Source organism: Pteropus medius, unplaced genomic scaffold (assembly GCF_902729225.1).
Source record: "Pteropus medius unplaced genomic scaffold, Ma_sr-lr_union100, whole genome shotgun sequence".
In the NCBI taxonomy this organism is placed as follows: Eukaryota; Metazoa; Chordata; class Mammalia; order Chiroptera; family Pteropodidae; genus Pteropus; species Pteropus medius.
Genome location: NW_024350924.1, coordinates 1,496,823 through 1,516,267, shown reverse-complemented (window position 1 = coordinate 1,516,267; position 19,445 = coordinate 1,496,823). Strand labels below are relative to the sequence as shown.

Sequence of the window (19,445 nt, the reverse complement as noted above, 5' to 3'; positions counted from 1 at the left end):
GAGATTGATGCCTGGTCACCCGCCCGTGTTATGCTTCATTACCCGAAGGCTCCGTGTGGTTGAGAGTTGCCGTATTCTAAAAAAGGGGAAATCCTGGCTCATCAGTATCTCAAACTTTTCCTACAATCTCTCAAATCGCTTGTTATGTCTCAAAGAGCATCATCTTAGCTTTCTAGGTGCACCTCTGACTTGTAACTGTTTTCAACTTTCCTTTTCTAATTTTTATGCGTTCTTCTGTGACATGGATACATTGTGAATAATATTTAAAAAGCTTTCGAAATGGCTAAACTTAGCTATTTCCAACATACCTACTAGACACAAAAATTGGATGGTATTAAGGTGATGGCTTCGGTGGCGAAGAACAGACCTGGGTTGGAGCCGTTGACTCTCCCATTTCCTTTACTTTAAAGTACGCCTCAGTTTCCCAGTTTGTAAACTAGTGACGTTGTTAGTGCCTCAAAGTTAGGACTGGTGTGAAGGTTAAACGAGATAATGAACAACATGTGCTTGTCACAGTGTTGGCACAGAGTGAATGCACTGTGAAAGTTGGCTTGCAGTACGCTTCGTGATTTTTTGTATATGTGTACAGCATAAATAAAATATAAAACGTAAATGATAAAATAATCTAGTTTTTATCTGATTGCAAGGAAAGTAAATTGTTAAGGAAGAAGTTTTTAATGATCAGACTGATGCTTCATTTCGAAATTGTTCATAAAATTGTTATTCGCTTTTGTAGATCATGACATCATCCATGTACCTGTTTAGAGGCGGACTCGGGAGATGCAGCACCCTCTTCCCCTCCCTCCCGCCCGCTCCAGCTAGTTTATATTTCAGCGATGTGGCTGGAGAAAAGAAATTATCACGCAGCGTGAATATCCAGCAGGTTTAGTGTTTTTCCTGACAGGTCGACCTCCTTGGCCATTTTGTACAGTTCTCTGGGAACACTTCATTTTGAGGAGGATCAGGTTCCTTCAATCCTTATGCATTGCTGGCTCTGACATAACCAGATTTTGGTGCCTATTTTAATGCAAGGCACATCTTTGGCTTTGAGAAAACATTGCATATTGAATAGCCCTTTTGTTGAATCAGATCTCTAAATGCTGATGAATTTAGGTTTCAGACAACTAGACTGGCTACTTTGCTGTGCAACTTTCTTTAGGAAGTTACGTCTCCCCTTTTTATAGATCTAACATAAGGCCAGACTATGCGGACTCCAACTTCCACGAGTTCAAGATGCATACCTTCAGCCGGGTTACATCCTGCAGAGTCTGCCAGATGCTCCTGAGGTAAGCCTGCTTGGGCCCGTTTTTCAGTTAGGGAGTTGGTGTAATTGCTACATGGCTCAGATTTTTCTACTATCCCAGCCAAAATGTGATTAAGTGTAGATAGCGCTTGAATAGTTTGAATCCCACAGAAGTCTCCTTGGCCTTGGACCCGGACAGTTTCTCCAGAACACTCAGGGAGGTCCTGTCCCTCGGCTAAGAGGACGCTGCATGATGGCTCTCTGTTCCCTCCTTCTCCCTGCTCACACCGATGATTTCATACGGGCAGAATTCTGCACCTTTTAACAGATCTCCCTCTAATTTTGCCTTTCAGAGGAACGTTTTATCAAGGCTATTTATGTTTTAAGTGTGGCGCAAGAGCACACAAGGAATGTTTGGGAAGAGTAGACAATTGTGGCAGAGCTACTTCTGCTGGTAAGTCATGTTTATTGTGATTCTGCTTCTAATTAGGACATCAAACTTGCTAACCATAATGAAGGTCTAATTTACTCTTAATATGTGTTTATCGTAACATATCTGCTTTTGGAACTATCATTTATAAGTACTGTTAGAAAATTGTTTGAAATTCATGTGACTTTTCTACATACCAGGCAGGGGCTCAGAAGGGGCTTCAAGAGGGGCTCAGAAGGTTTCATGTCACCCGTTTTACTCCTAAGTCTCACCAATACTGTACAAATACAGCCAAACAGAGTGACAAAAAAAAAAAAAGCAGAAAAAAATTATTCTTCATTTCTATCTTTTGTTTATAAATTTTCCCCATAATTCTCTTAAACGTTCAGCTCACAAATGCTAAAGATACCAGAAGTAAACATCACATAGACTAATTCATGAATTAAAGAATTGAATACATTGTCATTTTCCAGCATTTAACAAAGAGCATGTGTCCTTTGGACATTGTGTAACTATTTTCCCCCTTGGTTTTTAAAAACGATGCTCCATGACTGTTAACAGGAGCCAGGGCCCAAGGCCACTGGCCATTACGTATGCAGTAGCCTCCTGCCTCTCTCTGTTCCTCTTGGGTCCTCTTCCCTCTCTTTCTTTTCTGGCCTCTTTATTCTTTCTCTTTCTTCTTCTTTCTCTTTGTCCTTTTCCCCCGAGTTTCTCTGTCTTTTATCAATAAGACCTTTCAAAATCAGTAAAACTTTTTGAACAGAAGAAAGGGATCTTTAACAGCTCAAGTTCAAAAGGTAGCCATGTCAACCTTTGATTTTCCCAAAGGAAAAGGTGGACATTGAATTATTTTGGATAATATGAAGAAGAGAGAGAGCCAGAGAATAATAGCTCGTTTCAGAGGTGACTTCAGAAAAAACAGGCAATGTTAGAAGAGGTGTGAATCCTGTCAGGACTGAGATCAGAGCACAATTCTCTCATTTTGCTCCTTCAGGAGACGTTTTTTTAAGGGCCCCGTGAGCCGTTCTCTATGCCAGGGATGGGCAGCTGCAAGGAAAAAGACCCCGGCGTTAGTTGAGCATCTGCACTGTGCCTGCCCTGCCTGGGCCTCTGCTGGGCACTTCCTGCAGGGACCCTTGCATTCTTAGAGCAGCGTGCATATGCAGGGACCCTTCCATTCTTACGGGGTTCAGTGTGCGTATGCAGCTCGCTCCAGGGCCGTTCAGTAAAGGGTCAAGACTATCACCCACGAATGTCTCTGAAGGTCAGAAGCAGCCGACAAAGTTGTAAAACATAAAAGAAATGTTATATAGTATTGTTTTCATCTACCTCGTACAGTTGATCACTTAAATTTTTATTGTTTCATCTTTATGTGCCCCATCCTGTAATGTCTTTGAGGACAGTTAACGTCATTTGCTCATGGTAGGCTAATGTAGTTTTATAAACTCCACAGCCCAGTTTTATGAGTTTTCGCCTGTGAGGAATAGGAAGTGGTCCCATCGTGGGCCTGGTTCTTCCTGGTTCTTCCACTCTAAAGAGAGCAGAGCAGGAGAGTAGTTGAGAGTCAAGCAGTGATGGTTGAAAATCTCACTCTTCCACTTGCTGGTTATGTGAGCTTGGGAAGTCGCCCAAACATCCCGAGCTTCCATTTATTCACCTGTAAAACAGAAATTAAGGATTCTTGTGAGGATCCGATGAACTAATGTGGATGCTTAGCATAGTGCCTGGCAAAATAGGAACTCAGTACTTGAATCCAGGGCGTTACGATGAAAGTCTGTTTTTTTAAAGGATGGACTTAATCTGTATTTTTGTTGTTTTTGTCATATGGAGCAAATATGGACAGAAAGATTAGTGAGCAATAGACTTTGAAGTGATAAACAAGAATGACCCTAAAAGGACTTTATATTTTTAACTTTTATGTAAAAAAAAAAAAAAGTCAACAGGAAACAGTTGGGAATTCTGCATAGCCAGATACAAGAGTGGGATATTCCCGGCGTCTGTGCCTAGGTCATTGCTTCGGTGTACAGTGTCCTTCGATGAGTAGCTGTGCCTGGGGAGACAGAAAGAGATGGCGGTAAAGCTAACCAGCTCTGGAGTCTTGCCTGGTTTGAATCTGGCTCCACAACTTACTCGCAGGGTGACTTCGGACCCAATTCCTTAACCTTTGTAAGTCTTAGCTCCTTCTCTTCTGAAATAGGGATAAATAATAGCACCTAGCCTTCAAACGTATTTTTTTTTTTAGTGCGTAGAAAGTGCCAGATGGTGTTCTCAGTCCTTTACCTCTGTTAACTCATTTAGCCCTATGAAAGTTCTGCGAAACTGGTATTATTGCTTTCCTTATCGTACAGATGCGAAACTAAAGCCCAGAGAAATAAATCGAGTTGTCTAAGTTGCTAATCAATAGAGTGAAGATTCAACTCCAGGTGGTCCAGCTCTTGTTCGTCCTTAACCCAAAGGCTATGCTCCCGGGCTGTGAATTAGCGGTGGTGGCCTATGCCATGTGTGTTAAGTGCACAGTACCTAACCCTAGTAAAATCGTGTGCTCGATTTTCTCCAGGAAAGAGAGAGATCTTCTAATAGTTTTTTGTTTGTTTGTTTGTTTGTTTGTTCTTAGCAACAACACTTTTGAATTTAGTTAAATCAGTTAACTACCAAATGTGTTTAGGTTTAAATATTCTGAAGTGTGAGAAATTCTGGCATCTCTGGGGATCATGCCTGTGTCAGAACTGGAGGATTTAGATATCTTCAGTTTTAGGGCCTCTTACTTTGAGACGAAGAAACCGAGTCATACAAATATGAAAATAAGATAACTAGGAATAAGGCTGTTGGTGCCCTGCAGATTATAGATCATGCTTCCTTATGTAGATAGCAGTCATTAAAAGATAGCGTCATTCTCTAAACTTTTTATCTAATGCATTATAAAGCAAGAAACAGGGTGTTTAAACCTTGGGCTAAATTTGTTTCTCGGAGTTTCAGACATCGCTGCCTTGCTCTCTTGATTCTGTCTCTGACCCCCGTTCTCCTATTTACACATCTGTGTCCTTACTCTCTCTCTCTCCTCTTTCTGGCCTCCCCTGCTCACAGTTTTAAGAGACCGATGGCGTCGAATGCTCATAGTCAGTTAATTTGTGGGATGAACTAACAAAAACCTGCCCAGGAGTCTTCCCTTTTGGCCTTCAGGTGTGGATTTGCTGGAGACCCCTAATACATTAAGGGGCCTTATCCTCAAAGTAAAGATGAATCTCTGTCACTGCTCCCCCAGCAGCCTTCTCTCCCGCACTCCCAAACGGATGCTCTAAAAGCTGGGAATTCAGACCTTTTTTTCCTCGAACTCACCTCTTTCTGCACTGGCGTAGGTGGCGAGCGTGGGCGGAGTGTGAGTTTGAGCTTGGTGGGTCCGATGTGAGTGTGGTAGGATAGGCAGTATTTTGAGGTCACGGGAAGCTAGACGTCATGGTCATTTCCCAGCCCGCAGAGAGTCCCAGCAGGGCTTACGTTCTGCACGGTCCTTTGTTTCAGTATTCCTGGGCGCAGCAGGAGCTCCTTGCAGCCGTTCAGTACTGCAGTTTTCCGTGACTGGTAGGATACTTCAGGAAATGTGGAGTGGGAGTGGAGAGCAGGAGGAAGGACCAGTCGTATCAGGGGCCGGACACATAGTGCCCTTGTGTGGGGCTTTTGTATGCAAGACAGCAGGATATCATTTCAGGAGAACTTGACTTTTGGGGAAGATCGCCACAACAACTTTAAAGCAAGCGAATAGTATTGATTTAAGGCAAATGCAAACGCTTATATCATAGAGCTTTCCAATAAAATTAAGTCATAGGTGATTTGAGGTGATTGACCCTAACTGTACAGAATTTTATAACTTTGTTGCTCAGCACAGTCGAACTGTTTTCTCAAGAGACAGAGACTCCGATTGGCTCAGTGTGAGTCGGGAGTTAATTCTTGGTCCAGAAAGCGGTGGCTCGTCAGGTGAAGTTGTCATGAATGTTGGATGGGGTGGAAAGCAAGTCCAAAAAAATGGAGCATTTTCACTCTGCGTTGGACGTGTTTATAAACACATGAGTGGTCAGTTAGAGAAGAGGCACTCATTGTTCAAAATGACACGGCAGCCCAGAGGCTGAATGAAGGTTAAAGTATCCGCCACTCTACCTCGTAACTGCCACACCCATTGGCCATTCCTTTCAGGCCTTGCTTGACCTTTATCACTTGGTACTATTAACCATTCTCCTTGACGCCGTCCTTCACATCCTACCACATTGCCCGCCTCCCCATGCCATCCTCTGGGTATCCGATAAATTTCTCTGGCATTAGCCATAACCTACACCCCAGGAAGATAGGCTCCATTTCCGCATAAGCTTTTCTCCTGAACTTTGGATTCAAAATTTCCATCTTTTCCTCACATATCCCTTCCCAGGTTTCCTGTAGTGACCTCACATTTCATATATCTACAAACTTCCTCCTCCTATTTCCTGTCTTAGTTAAAGGTCCACCATCCATATACTCACCCAAACCTGAGTGTCAGCCTTGACTTAATCCCCTCCCTCATCTCCATTCACTTACCTGTTCTTCTTTCTCCTCCTGAGTTCTTCTAGAATCCACCGATTTGGTATTGCTATAGATAAAAAAACAAAACAAAACAAAACAAAAAAACAAAAAAACAAAAAAACTCATTGTCTCTTGTTTGGACAACTACAGAAGTCTCCTAACTTTCGACTGTTATTCTTACTTTTTGTATACATGATCTTTATTAAAATTAAGTCTCATGTATCACTCTTTTGTTCTTTATACTTTCCATTCCTTATAGAATAATGTCCTAATGTCAATGAGACTATGAGCTTCTCACTGATAAGAACCAAGCTTAATTGATGTTCTGACCTCTGGGAAGCCACGGCAGATGGATGAGGGAGTGGATAGACTGACAGGTAGATGGACAGGTTAATGAGTAACTGTAGTGCACCAGGGTTTCTGGGCCCTAAAGATTACGATAGTCTTAGAACCAGCAGCAGGAGGCTGTGGGAGATGGTACAGATGTTGGTTCTACCCTTGAGAGACTAGAGCTTGACCAGATGTAGGATAAGTGGAATAGAAGCCTTATCTAAATCCCTGGCTTGCATTTTAAGAATGAAAGAGAGAAAACTGGGTAGGCCTTTTGCATTCCTATCCAGTATTTATGCAAGGAAAGGCTCATGCCCTGATCATCGACTGACCATCAGGCCTTTCACAAGGGACCCCTAGGTTAGGTTAATAAGTAGCAAGAAATTGAACCAACTCACAGAACACCTAATGACGAAAAGACCTCTGTTTCTGGAGAAAGCTGCTCCCCGATCCAGTCAATCCCATCTTTAGAATTCTTGCTTGGCTCTTGCCGTTTCCTTTTCTTGACGTACGCTCCCTTTCGTGCCTGTACTTTGAGATCCCACTCTTCGTTTACGGCCTCTCCGAGCTCTCCGCCAGTCACGTACTCTCACCTCGATCGCCCAGTGGCGGTCCGATTTAAAGAGTTCTCTCATTTATTTTTGTGTAGGTCTTCTGTATTTGCCGAGGTTAGGCTGCGTCGTGGTCACTAAGAACTCCCAAATCTCAGTGGCTTTGACAAATAAAAGTTTACTTCTCACACACTGCTGTGGGGCCTTGGCCCTCCCGGATGTCTCCTTTCTAAGTCATGGCTTGGGGATCCAAGCTGGTTCCATCCTGTGACTCTGCCATTTCAGCACATGGTCTCCAGAGTGGCTGTGCCTAAGACCCGTGGCCTGGAAGTGAGCAATGCTGTTTTGTTTTATCATGGTCCCCTGGTTGGATCTCAGCTTACTTACAAGGGGAGCTGGACGTGGTAGTGAACTTGTGCCCTGTTCGGCGGGCACTGCTGTCTCCGACACATTTCATTCCGCCCGCCCCCCTCCGTGCATTACCTGCTTCTTCACTGTGGGGAGCGTGTTTCTCATCTGTATCCACCACTTAGTGACACGTCCAAAGTCAGGGTGCATGGTACCACATTGTTAAACCTTTTTCCCCCAAGTAGGAGTATTTCAACTCTAATGCAATCCTTAATAGTGTTGGATGTGGTTAAGTACTAACCATGAAGCATCTGAAATGGCTCTTAGGCACTTCTTTTTGTGGAAGCTAAGCCTTTTTTGGGTATTGTCTTCCCTGGGTTCAAAAACCTTTTATATTTCATGCTCTATGTCCCTTAAATTTATTTAGTCTTCATTCATCCTTAAAATAACAATTACTTGGCAAAAAAGCAGTGCATTTCTGAATGAAGTGATTCATATTAATATTTGACTATGACAGATTATTAACTCAAGTATATGTGAAGTATGAAAAAAGGTACTTTAATTATTTCTTATAATTATAAGACAAACTATGCACCTTGGAAACAAACTTGAAAGTTGGGCGATCAGTTTATGTCTTCATATTTGAAAATTTGCATGGATATAAAGAGCAGGCAGTTCTACGGTCTTTTCTGCTGAACTTGGGTTGACTCCCTTGCATTCGCCATGGCAACTTCAGCGATCGACACGTACGCAGGCCCTGAAGCTGCCCAGACTTCCCAGCCTTAGTAATGAATAGGTATGAACTCCATTAGATGAGATTCTCTGAACAAGTCACTGCAAAGCCGATTTAATTTGAGAGGAGTGGCGTTTTTTTTTCTCTCACAGTACACCGCCGTGAAGGTCTGATCCTAGACTTCAACCTTTGGGGACATTCGTGGTTTCCCCCTCCTATAATATATATAGTTAAAAACCCTTCGGTGGCCCCTTCTCACCTTGACATTGATCAATATGGCTTGCTTTGCAACCTCACAGTTTAAACAAAGAAAGTAACATTGGAAGGCAAATGTTGCCGGAGCAGACGACTTTGCTTTCCCGCCTCTTCCCCTGTAGTGGGAATGCAAAGCTCAGCTGCTCTGACGTTTCCCTGGAGCAGATCTCCGTTTGCTCACTGTTTTCATCGCCCTTTTATTTAGGCCAGATGCTGCTGCTGCTGCTGCTGCTGCTCGTGGGGAATCAGTTGCCTTGCTTTCCTCATTGTGCAGACCTGCAGGTGTCCCATCCAGAACCTGCACCCCAGATTGGCATCTGAAATGGCTCCATCAAATTCTGTGACCCCTTTTGAGTAAAACGGTCTTGCTGGAGAATGATTTATTTAGTCTTAAGAAATAGAACTTGAGATAAGAGAGAGCAAATTGTGTAATAATGTATGCAGTGAGAGCCACTTGTATTGGAAGAACAGATATAATGGGACTGAATTTTTTGTTTAAACAAACGAATTATACGGTGTGAGTCTGAAGGCTCCATGAAAATCATTTCTTTTATACAAATATGTGTCTTGAGCCCTGTGCTGGCATTGAAGATGGCATTCTGCAAAGGCTCCGAGCTCCTCAGTCACTCATTTCTTCTCTGAATCACGTTAAACCAGTTGGGACATGATGAGAGAATGCAAGGTATAAACCCTTGAGGGCCTGTGAGTCACCTTCCAGAAAGGCTAAGAACATTTTATAGTTCGATCCACAGGGGCCTGAGAAATAGACCGCAGGGTGAAAACAAGTTGAAGATTAAAAACTTTTGGGAACTTGGAGAATTGAATTATTATCCTAAGGCAGTTCCCAGAAGAAAAAGACAGAGGCTTTTTCTTCAGATCTCGACCAGCAACCTTTCTAGTTGGTCGGAATTCAGCCAAAGTAGATTCGATGATCATCAGCCCTTAGTGTCTTAGCCCTGATGCAGAACTGTGAAACAAAGATTTTACTAAGAGCTCTAAGCACCCGCCATGGCAGTCGGGTACAGATCACCAGGGAAAGAATGCTGTGGCAGACTTGAAAATTCAGAGCAACTTTTCCATAGCAAACCTCATCGGATGAGGTTCCTGTTTTGTTTTCCCAGCCAGAATGAACTTTTACTTTGAAATTGTGTGAAACAACGTTTGCAGCTGGGTTTTCTTCTTTCTCATCCCTGTTATTTTAGTATCAGTTAACAAGCCTTCGCATCGATAGGGTCATCAGAATGTAGATTGTCTGTGAAGGTGTCAGTCAGTTCAACAGTATGACCACTAGGAAAACTGCAGAAGCATAAGTAGTGAAGCCTGGCTAAGAATTTCTGAACCGAACAAGATTCTAAGAGTTATTTCCAGTTCTTTGGCTTTTGCCCTATCCTTGGAAAATGTACAGAACCCTACCACGAAGTATGACTAAACAAAAGCTCTGACTTTCAAGAGCCATTGTTTATGTGTCCTGCTCCCACGGTAGGTCAGAGTGTGAACGGCGTTAGGCCGACTGCATGGAAGAAGTTGGCCTCTTCCCTGGGTGGCAGAGTGCGGGCTGAGGGTAGACGTAGTGGCCACGAGGACAGGGAATGGTGGCAAGGAAAGGGTAAGCCCCAGTTGAGGACTCTTGTCCTTACAGTTGGAGTCGCATCCAACCCAAAGCCCCTCTCCTGCTTTTCCTCTTCCGGTCACGCAGAGGGGACTTTGTACAGAGCAGTTCTTAGAATCATGAGGGGAGCTGATTTGCTTGATGAGACACCGTAGGAAGAAAGCAGGAGACGAGGAGCAGGGAAAATGAAGGAGGGAGAGTCGAGTGAGGTGGTCAGCCGCGTCCCGTTTGTTCCTTACTTTGTGCCCGTTTCATTCATGCCTTGCCCGACCTCACACCCTGCTGAGTTCTGTGTTAGATGCCTTCACCTCCGCAGGCAGCCAGGCATTTGAAACCTAGGCAACAAGGTGTGAGGAGCTGTAAATGAGGGTCTTCTGTTCCTAGGTCTGTTTTCTGGGAAATGTGGTTCGAGTGTCTGCATAGCTAGATGGCCACCGTCGATAACCATCATTTCCTCTTCCTGAGGAGCACCCAGGTGACACTCATGGAGCGTGATGTGGCATCTACTGTCACATGGGTTATCATAGGTTTCGTGCAAACAAAACAAAACAAACAAACAAAAAATATTTGAAGCATATTGTAAAAGACCTACTTCCCAAAGACATGAAAACAGTTCTATGCGGGACCAGGAAAAAAAGGGACTTTCAGATCAAAATTAAGGTACATACTCATGTATGAACATCGAACCCGAAAGATCTAAGTTGGTTTTTTGTCGTCGTCTTTTTTTTCAGAGGGCGGAGAGAGCAAAGCTTTCCTCAGGCCCCTGGGATGGCAGACGTACACTCCCCTCCCGTTCGGTGCTTCCCACAGTACACGATGCTTTCTCCAGTTCTCTAGCTGGAGAAGAAAGTAGTTTAGGGCTGTTCTGGCACGTAGGTCTTTTTGGTTAGCAGTTGAAACAGGTATTACAACATCTCCGTTAGGAACCGAGTTCACCTGACCTGGGCGCGGTGTCCAGCCAGATGGTCCTTTCATAGACTCTCTCCCCCAACCAGTTCTCTTAGGCAGTCTTTCTTCTGAAACCTTGCATTTTTCTAGGGGGAAACAGAAGTGAAATAGCTCTCTCTCTAGGCTTTGTAAAGGCCAACTTCAGCCCTGACACAGGCGCCTCCATAGAAGGCAATTTCCTGTGAAAGCGAGGGCGATGGGTTTGAAATTGACGAAGGAGTGCAGACTGAGCTTTTCTAAGAAAGGTGCCTTTTTGCCCACGGTGCTTCCATTTTCATCAGTTAGGAGCAGCCCTTATAAAACCAAACCAAACCAAACCTCCTGTTCCACACCTCAGGCAGTCTCTCCATGTAAAGGAATCTGTGGCAGCCAGTCAGGCGTTCTGATTGTTCTGATAGACATTTTCACCTTGAACCCTGGTTGGTGGGGGCTTCTTGGAGCCTCTGTAAGAGGTTCGTTTAGGCTTATAGAGCTTACACTCAGGCGTGCCCCTTCTCTCTTGATTTTTCTCTCGGTTTCTTTTTCTCTTCTCAGATCCTTCTTTAGAGGATCATTTTGGGTTGGGGAAAGTGTGGGCATGGGCTCAAAATGATGAGGTGTTTCCCTTCATAGTCTAGAGAGGCCGTAGAATGCATAGGTGCTCCTGGGGATGGGAAAGGAAGCAAAAATGTCAGCCCCCAGTTCTGTCACGTGCAGCATGTGCCTCTACTGGCAGAGCGACCCTTTACCCTTCTGCCACGTTACTCGCCCTGAGATCTCAGGGCCCTTTATAAAACTGTTAGTCATTTTCAGGAACTGAAGTGTAATGGAGATTCTTGTTTCTACTTAAGGACAGGTAAACTAAGGATGAAAGGAAAATTAACATTGGAATCGAATCCTGTCAGTTTTTAATTTTCATCTTTAAATCAGAATGTATTCCCCCTCAAGTTAAAAATAAGAGTCGTAGCCACTTAATGAAAAAATATATGCAATGTTGTACTGTATCAAATTTGCCATTGTTATAAATAGTCATTGTAATACCTTTGTAACTCGGTGTGTTTAGATTCTTAAAACCAGGTATGTTGAAAGAAAGGTTCCCACCCAGCTTTCTTTTATGCACACAAGTTTAGTGCAAGCCATTGTTTTAAGGAGCTTTATGTGGTTGGATTGACACTGCTTAATAAACAATTGAAAAAGTTAAGCATGACCTAGAAGTCATTTAGAACTATGAGTCACTTTCCTGACAAGCCAATAAGGCAAGAGAATCCAAGTTGCAAAACAATTACTAGCCCAGCCTGAGGGACCCTGGGACTATATTACAGGTATTAGTTAGCAAAGCAGAGCAGTAGTGTTTTACCAGGCTGCAGAGGACAGGCTAAGGCTGCTAACCAAACAAAATAACTTTACTCTGACAATGCCAACTTTTACATTTGTTTCAGAACAAGGGACGCTCAAACCACCTGAGGTAAGATGAACATTTACAAATTTTTATATAACTTTTGCATTTTAATTGTTTGCTAACTTAAGCAGGCTTGAGCTTTGAGAATGTTAAATGTGCCTCTTAAAATGGACAGAGATAGAGTGAACAACCAAGTGTTTGTGAATGAAATGCAAAGGCTTAATCAGAGGAACTTTCAGTCACCGGCTGCAGATCCCCAGTGGAGGGAAAATGTGAATATTTAATCTGAGCATGTGTGTGAAATGGAACTTTCAGAATCTTATTCCGGTAAATTTCAAATAAATATTGTAGCACTAATATGGGGAAACATTTTCCTAGTTCCCTGAGACAGAATTCCTCAGAACCTGGAGGTTTTTAAAATGTAATGCATCTAAAAGCATTTCCTTGGAATGGATAGCTTTGATCCCCTTGGTACAGAAAGGAGGGTGGCCCTCACCCCAGGGAGTTGGTAGACGGTCTTATCATGAAACGGTGTGTTGCTGCCCAGCATTTGCTAGTACTGAAAAGTTCTAACATTGTTCAACTAAGGATGTAATTTTATGTTTCTAGTAGTTTTACATTTGAACACAAACATAATTTGTATCATATCTTATGATACAAATTAAGATATGATAACATTTCCTTTTTATGTCTAATGGCTAAGGTCTAATGGCTTAAAAGTATGTGTGATCTCTGTCACCTCTCAGCATAAAGCTATTTTTAAAAAAAGTGAAAAAATGAAAAATATGGCTGAATCCAGATGACCATTGCTTTGGCCTTCAACCAAAAGTAACAAATTGTTTATCTGACCTCCCCAAAATGATGTCATAGCAAAGAAAATTAATAAGTGAAATATATGTGATTAGTTATGTGAACCAAAAGTATAGTGATCTGAAAATTTCAGAATAAAAGAATGACAAAAACATTCCATGCCAAATGATAACAATTATATCATTAAGAGTGGTATGATATTAGTATGTTTTTAATAGGTTGGCATCTATATAGTTGGTAAAAATAATAGAAAGTACAGCAAGTTGTCAAATGAGATAATTTTTTCTACTTTTGCATAGGCACATCGTTTTTTTATATAGGATATCAGGTGTGCGATATGAGGAAATTTATATGCTGACTTCTTCAGTGTATCAGTTGGCTATATTTTAGAATCTAGACTCTAGATCAAGGAATGCATAACAAGATAATAATAATTTTAAAACAGGCCATACACGTTCTTCTAGGACTAAAGTAAATTAATGTAAAATTTCTTTTAGTGTTTAGTCAACAGGGTAAGATTTTTCGTCAGGACTATAAGGAATGTTCTAGAAGTGCCGGTGAAGATCTTGGAAAGCACCTTTCATTCTCTACTTCTCATGCTGCTTTATTCAGACAGATTTCCTTGTAGAACTCTAAACTGTAACTCAGTGTTACTTTACATTTATCCTATTAGATAAAGCTATTATTTTTTCCCCCAGGGAAGATGATTTCACTTGATTTCATTTAAGTAATGTGAAGTGGGTGTATTTTCAGGAAGAAAGTGTACTAATAAATTGTTAGTAATTTTCACAAGATACTAAATAATTCTCTCTAGGCACTTTTAAAAATTATACGTGAGCTTATTATGAAAGGAATTAATTTTCATGTCGATTTTTTAAAATGTAGCTTTAGTGTTTTAGTGACTTTCTTAACTTTTGAATACAATAACTGTAATTTTTATATAATGTGTGATTCTGCTAATAATCTCTACTTTGGGTGGAAAATTATAGTAAGCTCTTACACTGGCCAATTTATATGGAAATTTTAGCTTGGTTTAAGGGAGAAGTATAGCAAATGGATGTTTTAAAACATCGTTGACTCCACACTTCCTCCCCGCCATGGTGTGGAAGATGCTTTCAACTCTCCGAGGCAGGTGCTTTGTGGTCAGGAGTCTTGCCAGAGGAAAACGATGAAGCCCTTCTGGGGGCTCTGTGGTTTTCCTTTCTCTCTCTTGAGGATCTTCTTTTTTCTCCATGTATCAGTTTGTAGTCCTGTTCTGTTCACCTTTCAACACCTACGATCGTGAATTTTTGATGTTTAATTCTATACTTCATTTTCAAGGTGGGTCAGTTTTCAGTAGCCACAAGACTCTGGGGTCTCCTTGACTATATCTGGGATGGTCACTTCACACCTCATTCTGGAGTGGACCTTCAGAAGCCACCTCTAGCTCCAGAAAGAAAGGTTATCATTCCATACCTATTTAATACAGACTTACTTGAAATGTATTCCATAGCATAGATTTTCCTACCTTTAAAACAGGTAGAGGAACTAAAGCCAGTTAGTTCCATTTAGCAAGTGAAACTTTGCTTGTTTTGTTGGTAAAAATCAACAGAGAGAATTAGATTTCTTCCAAGAGGCAAGAAGAGAGAGTCGTGGAGGATAAAGGTATTTCTTTTAGAGAAAGACAGGTAATAGATAATGAATCAAGAAATAAAGTTAGTTTGGTTGGGTTTTTTTCTTTTTTTTCTTTCTTTAAATTATTTTTCCCACTGCTAGGAGATCAAGAAGGTTCTGAAGACTGATTCCCCTGATCTCAGGAGGCAGTAACTGAGAGCTTGCAGGGATGGCCACTAGATGTGCCCTTCTCTCCCTGCTGGGGACAAAGTCTTGTCTAGCCACGTCCCAGGCTTTTGAGAATATTGATGGCGGAGGAGAATATATTTAAATATGCGCTGTTAAATATTTCCATATTTTTTACAAAAAAACACTTTTTTTGGTGCTTTTAAAGTATAATAGATCTCAGACTCTCCAAATACAGTTGGTCTAAGTTGTCGAAATTTTTCTCCTTTTTTTTTTTTTTTTTTTAAAAGGCACCAGATTACAGTTTGTTCTACTTCTCATTCTTACAGTTGAAAAGTTTCTGTTCTCAGGGTCACTGGTTTTCAATGACTTTCCGGAGGAAGAACCTAAAACATAAGCAGCGGGGCAATAACTAAGTAGAAGAATTTGTCTTTCATGTGAATTTAAAAATTCAAAATACCGTGAAGTTAATAATAATGACAATAATAATTAATAATAATAATAATAATAATAATGTCACTTAATAATCATCATCTTGTGTGAGGAACTGATCCAAGCACTTAAGATAAATTAACTCATTTAATTCTCACCACAAATGCCACTAAGTAGGTGCCATTATTATCCCCAATGGGAATATCATCTCCATCGGACATTGGGGATCCAAACAAACATAGAGATGTTAACTAACTAACTCACAGTTAAATGGGTGCTGAATAGCAGGGTCTGAATTTGAATTTAGGCAGTCTGATTCTAGAATTCATGCTCTGTTCCCTGTTTTAATCCTAAATTCTAAGGTAATATAGAGTTCCTTTTGAACTCAAGTGTTGCTTTTCACATTCTAAGTTTATAGTTTTTAAGTAGTACCAGTTTAGGGATTCGAGGAGTAAGACCCAAAGGTCGACTTCCATTCTGGCCTTCGAAGCACTTCGACTGTAGATAGTATAAGAGCCGTGGAAAGACAACTCCTATCGTGCATTAAGAAGGTGGAGGGCTGTGTGGGAAGTAAATAGCAAGATATCCATCATTATATAGAAAATATTGTCAGTTGTGATCACTGTCCTTTATACAGAGAGTGCCAAAAGTTTTTATAAAATTCCAGATAGGAAAGGTTTTTCTTTGAAAGCAGTTTTCTTCCAGGTTGTCAGATATGAATCTGTAACGCACCATGCTTTACTTTTTTGTGCCTTGGCTACCAAGAAGCCTAGAGCTACATTTTCTTTTCACTCAAAATGGCTCTCTTTATAGCTAGTTTTTCCAGTACAGCTACCCATCTTGTTCAGTGTGGCTTCATTGCTGGTTTTAATGATCATATTAGCCTTTACAAATCCATTGTGAAAGTAGTTGGGTTAAAAACAAAAATGATATTTTAAAACTTTCTCCAATTTGCTTTCACCTGATAGCCCTGAAAATCTACTAAATATGGCTTTGAGGCCCTTTGGAAGGCTGTAAGAGCCCATTTTACCCATTTAACTAATGAATAAAAAACATGAGGAACCCTAAGAAAAACCCACGGCTAATGAGTGCTCTCAACGAAACCACGTCTCTGCACACAGGCACAAACCCTCACGCACATCGAAAGAAAACCGCTTTTGGGAAATCTGAATTATATGGTCGTTATAGACTCAGCATTTTACCCAGTTGTATAATAAAAAGTGAAAATCGGGTTCTTATTAATTAGTGAGATTACCATAGTTATTAGGAATGAATTTCATGCTTGTGAAGTCAAACATAACCATGCATTTTCAAAGATTTAAAATCTTTTGATTTGCATCTTATCTATAATTTTGATAAATTTTTCTTATGGATTCCTTTTCTATAATAAGGGTTTGCTTTCATGGTTCACAAGCTGTATGCCTGTTTTGTTTCTTAAAGAATTCAGATATAACTGGTCCATAATTAAAATGCCATTTTCATTTAGGTGTTTACTGAAATCAGAGCTTGAGATCTTTGTTTTGAGGCTCTGATCTGTCAGGCCTCAGAAATAGCTGAGTTAGACTTTTAGAGATCATTCGTCTTTGCTGGGAGCATTTTCCAACCAAGATTGCCTGCCTGGGCTTTGTTCTCATAATTCGTTTAGTCGTTATGACTTCAAAAAAAATGAGTAATAATACCTACAGATGGCAAATGAAAAGATATTTCATTCTCATAGTGTTATGTCAACGACTTATCAAATGTAGTGACATTCAAGTGGAAGACTTATTCGAGAAACAAAGAGGTTAAATTATAAAAACAAACTTTGGAATCAAGTGTTTTGATCGAATTCAGTCATACTTTTAAATGGAAAAAGTGCCACATCCGTTGGCCTTCCAAGGTGTCGCAAAGTAATACAACTTAATAATATAAAATCTTTGTTTTACCTTTCTGCACAGAAACGGACCAATGGACTCCGAAGAACCCCCCGACAAGTGGATCCAGGTGTGTTTCTGGTTATACAGCTATAATTATGACTTAAGTGATTATGAAAGTATATGGGAATTGCTAGAGAAAGTCAGGCAGATTATTAGCCTTTGTTCCTTGCAGTTTGGTATATAATGTCTGGCCAGGAGGTGACAGTCTAGTGAGTCAATCATTTACCTGCCGGGGCTTCCTAGGACAAGGTCACACGGTGGGTCACCCTCAGTACCACATTCTTTCCACAATCAGCAACCGAGCTGGTTATTTGCTTTGCTGAACAGCCTCAGGGTGCCTCGTTAATGCTAACATATCCAACATACTTCCCCTTTCTCTCCCAAATCTGGAAAGAAAATCAACCAGCAATCTGGCCCTTGAAATTAGCATTCTCTAAGGGGGTGGAGGAGTTCAGAAACCGGCCAGCTTCGGTACTCCATTCATCCCGGATAGTGTACTATTTTATAATGGAAGAATGAATTTAGGGACTTTGTGAACAAGTGTCTTCTCTGGAGACCAATCGTTTGTCTGCAGGGAGCATTCAGTTGTTTTCTATTTAACATGGTGAGGTTTGCCCTATCATCGTTTCAGTGTAATTATTTTTTCATCCATTAAGCAGTATCTTCCACAATTTCATTACCAAAGATTTGTTATGTATATGGTCATATGATTGTGTGTAAAAGTTATTCGTGGCTAAAGGATTCTAAATAACTGGATAATAAATCAAGTGAAACATGAAATATGGAGTAGTGGTCTTGCTGGAAAATAATCTGGATTATATATTTTGTTTTCTCACCATAAACATTGTTCACCTAGTTGTAAAGTTTAGCTTTCAAAGCATTCTAACTTCTAACTGACACCACACCCACGCTCGCTCGCCACGCCAGTGAGCTGTTTGAAAAGATTTCTAGGTGCTTTGTTGCCTCCGGCTAGAAATTGCCTCACTTGTGTCCTGATATCAGTTTAAATCTTTTAACTACAGAAAAAAATTGAGGTCATTGAAAAAAAATTGGGGATCTGGTTTACTTTTTAACAGTTCTAATTATCCCGAGACAATACCCTCTGCAGAGGATTCTGCAATATTTAGAAGTGACTTCTGTTTTCTAGGAGTGTGTGACTGCAAACATATTTTTTTTCTTGTTTTGTTTGAGTTGTAATATTTCTGCTTCAAAAAATTATCTAACCTTTATAAACGTTAATTTTAAAATATTTTCTATGGGCATTGTCATTTAATCCATGTTCTCCCAGGTAAGTGCATTTCGATATTTATAATGTATCAGTAGGAACACATTTGACTGTTAACAATTTATTTTACAGTCAAAATTTTTAGGAGCCCTTAGATTATTTAAAGGGAGGTATAGTGAATTCACAGATTATAAATATGACAACCAATATTAACATCGTTTATCCTCCTTTACCGTAAAGGTGATGACTTCGTGTAGGTATAATTCTTCTGATATTCCTATTTGTCCAAAGATCATGAAGGAATTCATGAGGAATAAAGTTATAAATATAAAAGTAGTGTTATATGTTTTGCTTGTAATTATACACACACACACACATCTTTCCATCAGGTATAGTAAACATATCAGTGTTTTCTCCATTTTTTTTTGAAACAAACAAAAAGTTGATGATCTTGCCTATTGTAGCTCCTAATATGATGACAATTATTTCTCCCTGTGGGTAGCTTTTGATATTAGGCTTGACTGTGTTTTTAGGGTTTGTTGTCTTGTATCTTTGCCTTTTTCTGTTGGCAAGTTTTGAAGCTCTTTTGTTCAGAGTCAACCCTTGCTTGATAGGGTCTTACTCTGAGTTGATTCCAATGTGACTGTTGCTTAGCAGATTTCCACAGTTTTGTGTGTGTGTGTGTGTGTGTGTGTGTGTGTGTGTGTGTGTGTGTGTAGGAATGTTTTACTCCCAGGATGTTTAAACAAGGGATCATCAGTAAAACAGGCTTCTTCAGCAAGGACAGACTGTTTCCACGGGGCAATATTTGCTCTTAGTGCTTTTTCCAGGAAGTTTATTTAAATTTTCTCTTCTAGATAAGTTAGTTGACTTTTCCAAGTGCTAATACACTGACTGCTTCCCAGGGCCT

The 19,445-nt window shown here is 40.7% G+C and overlaps 1 protein-coding gene and 1 long non-coding RNA gene across 3 annotated transcripts in view; one reads left to right on the top strand and one right to left on the bottom strand.

The window, feature by feature from the left end:
- The window catches only part of VAV3 (vav guanine nucleotide exchange factor 3), a 310,644-nt gene that overhangs the window by 201,632 nt on the left and 89,567 nt on the right, over positions 1–19,445 (top strand). For both annotated transcript variants that reach the window (XM_039841025.1, XM_039841026.1), the window contains 4 exons: positions 1,185–1,286; positions 1,597–1,697; positions 12,414–12,439; positions 17,332–17,377. In XM_039841025.1, coding sequence (XP_039696959.1) covers positions 1,185–1,286; positions 1,597–1,697; positions 12,414–12,439; positions 17,332–17,377 — 275 coding nt within the window. The remainder of the gene's footprint in view (positions 1–1,184; positions 1,287–1,596; positions 1,698–12,413; positions 12,440–17,331; positions 17,378–19,445) is intronic.
- Positions 825–17,469, bottom strand: LOC120584965 (uncharacterized). Its single transcript, XR_005648179.1, has 4 exons — positions 17,320–17,469; positions 6,950–11,081; positions 5,410–6,288; positions 825–4,636 (listed from the first exon to the last, which is right to left on the bottom strand). It is a non-coding gene; the product is annotated as an uncharacterized LOC120584965 (long non-coding RNA).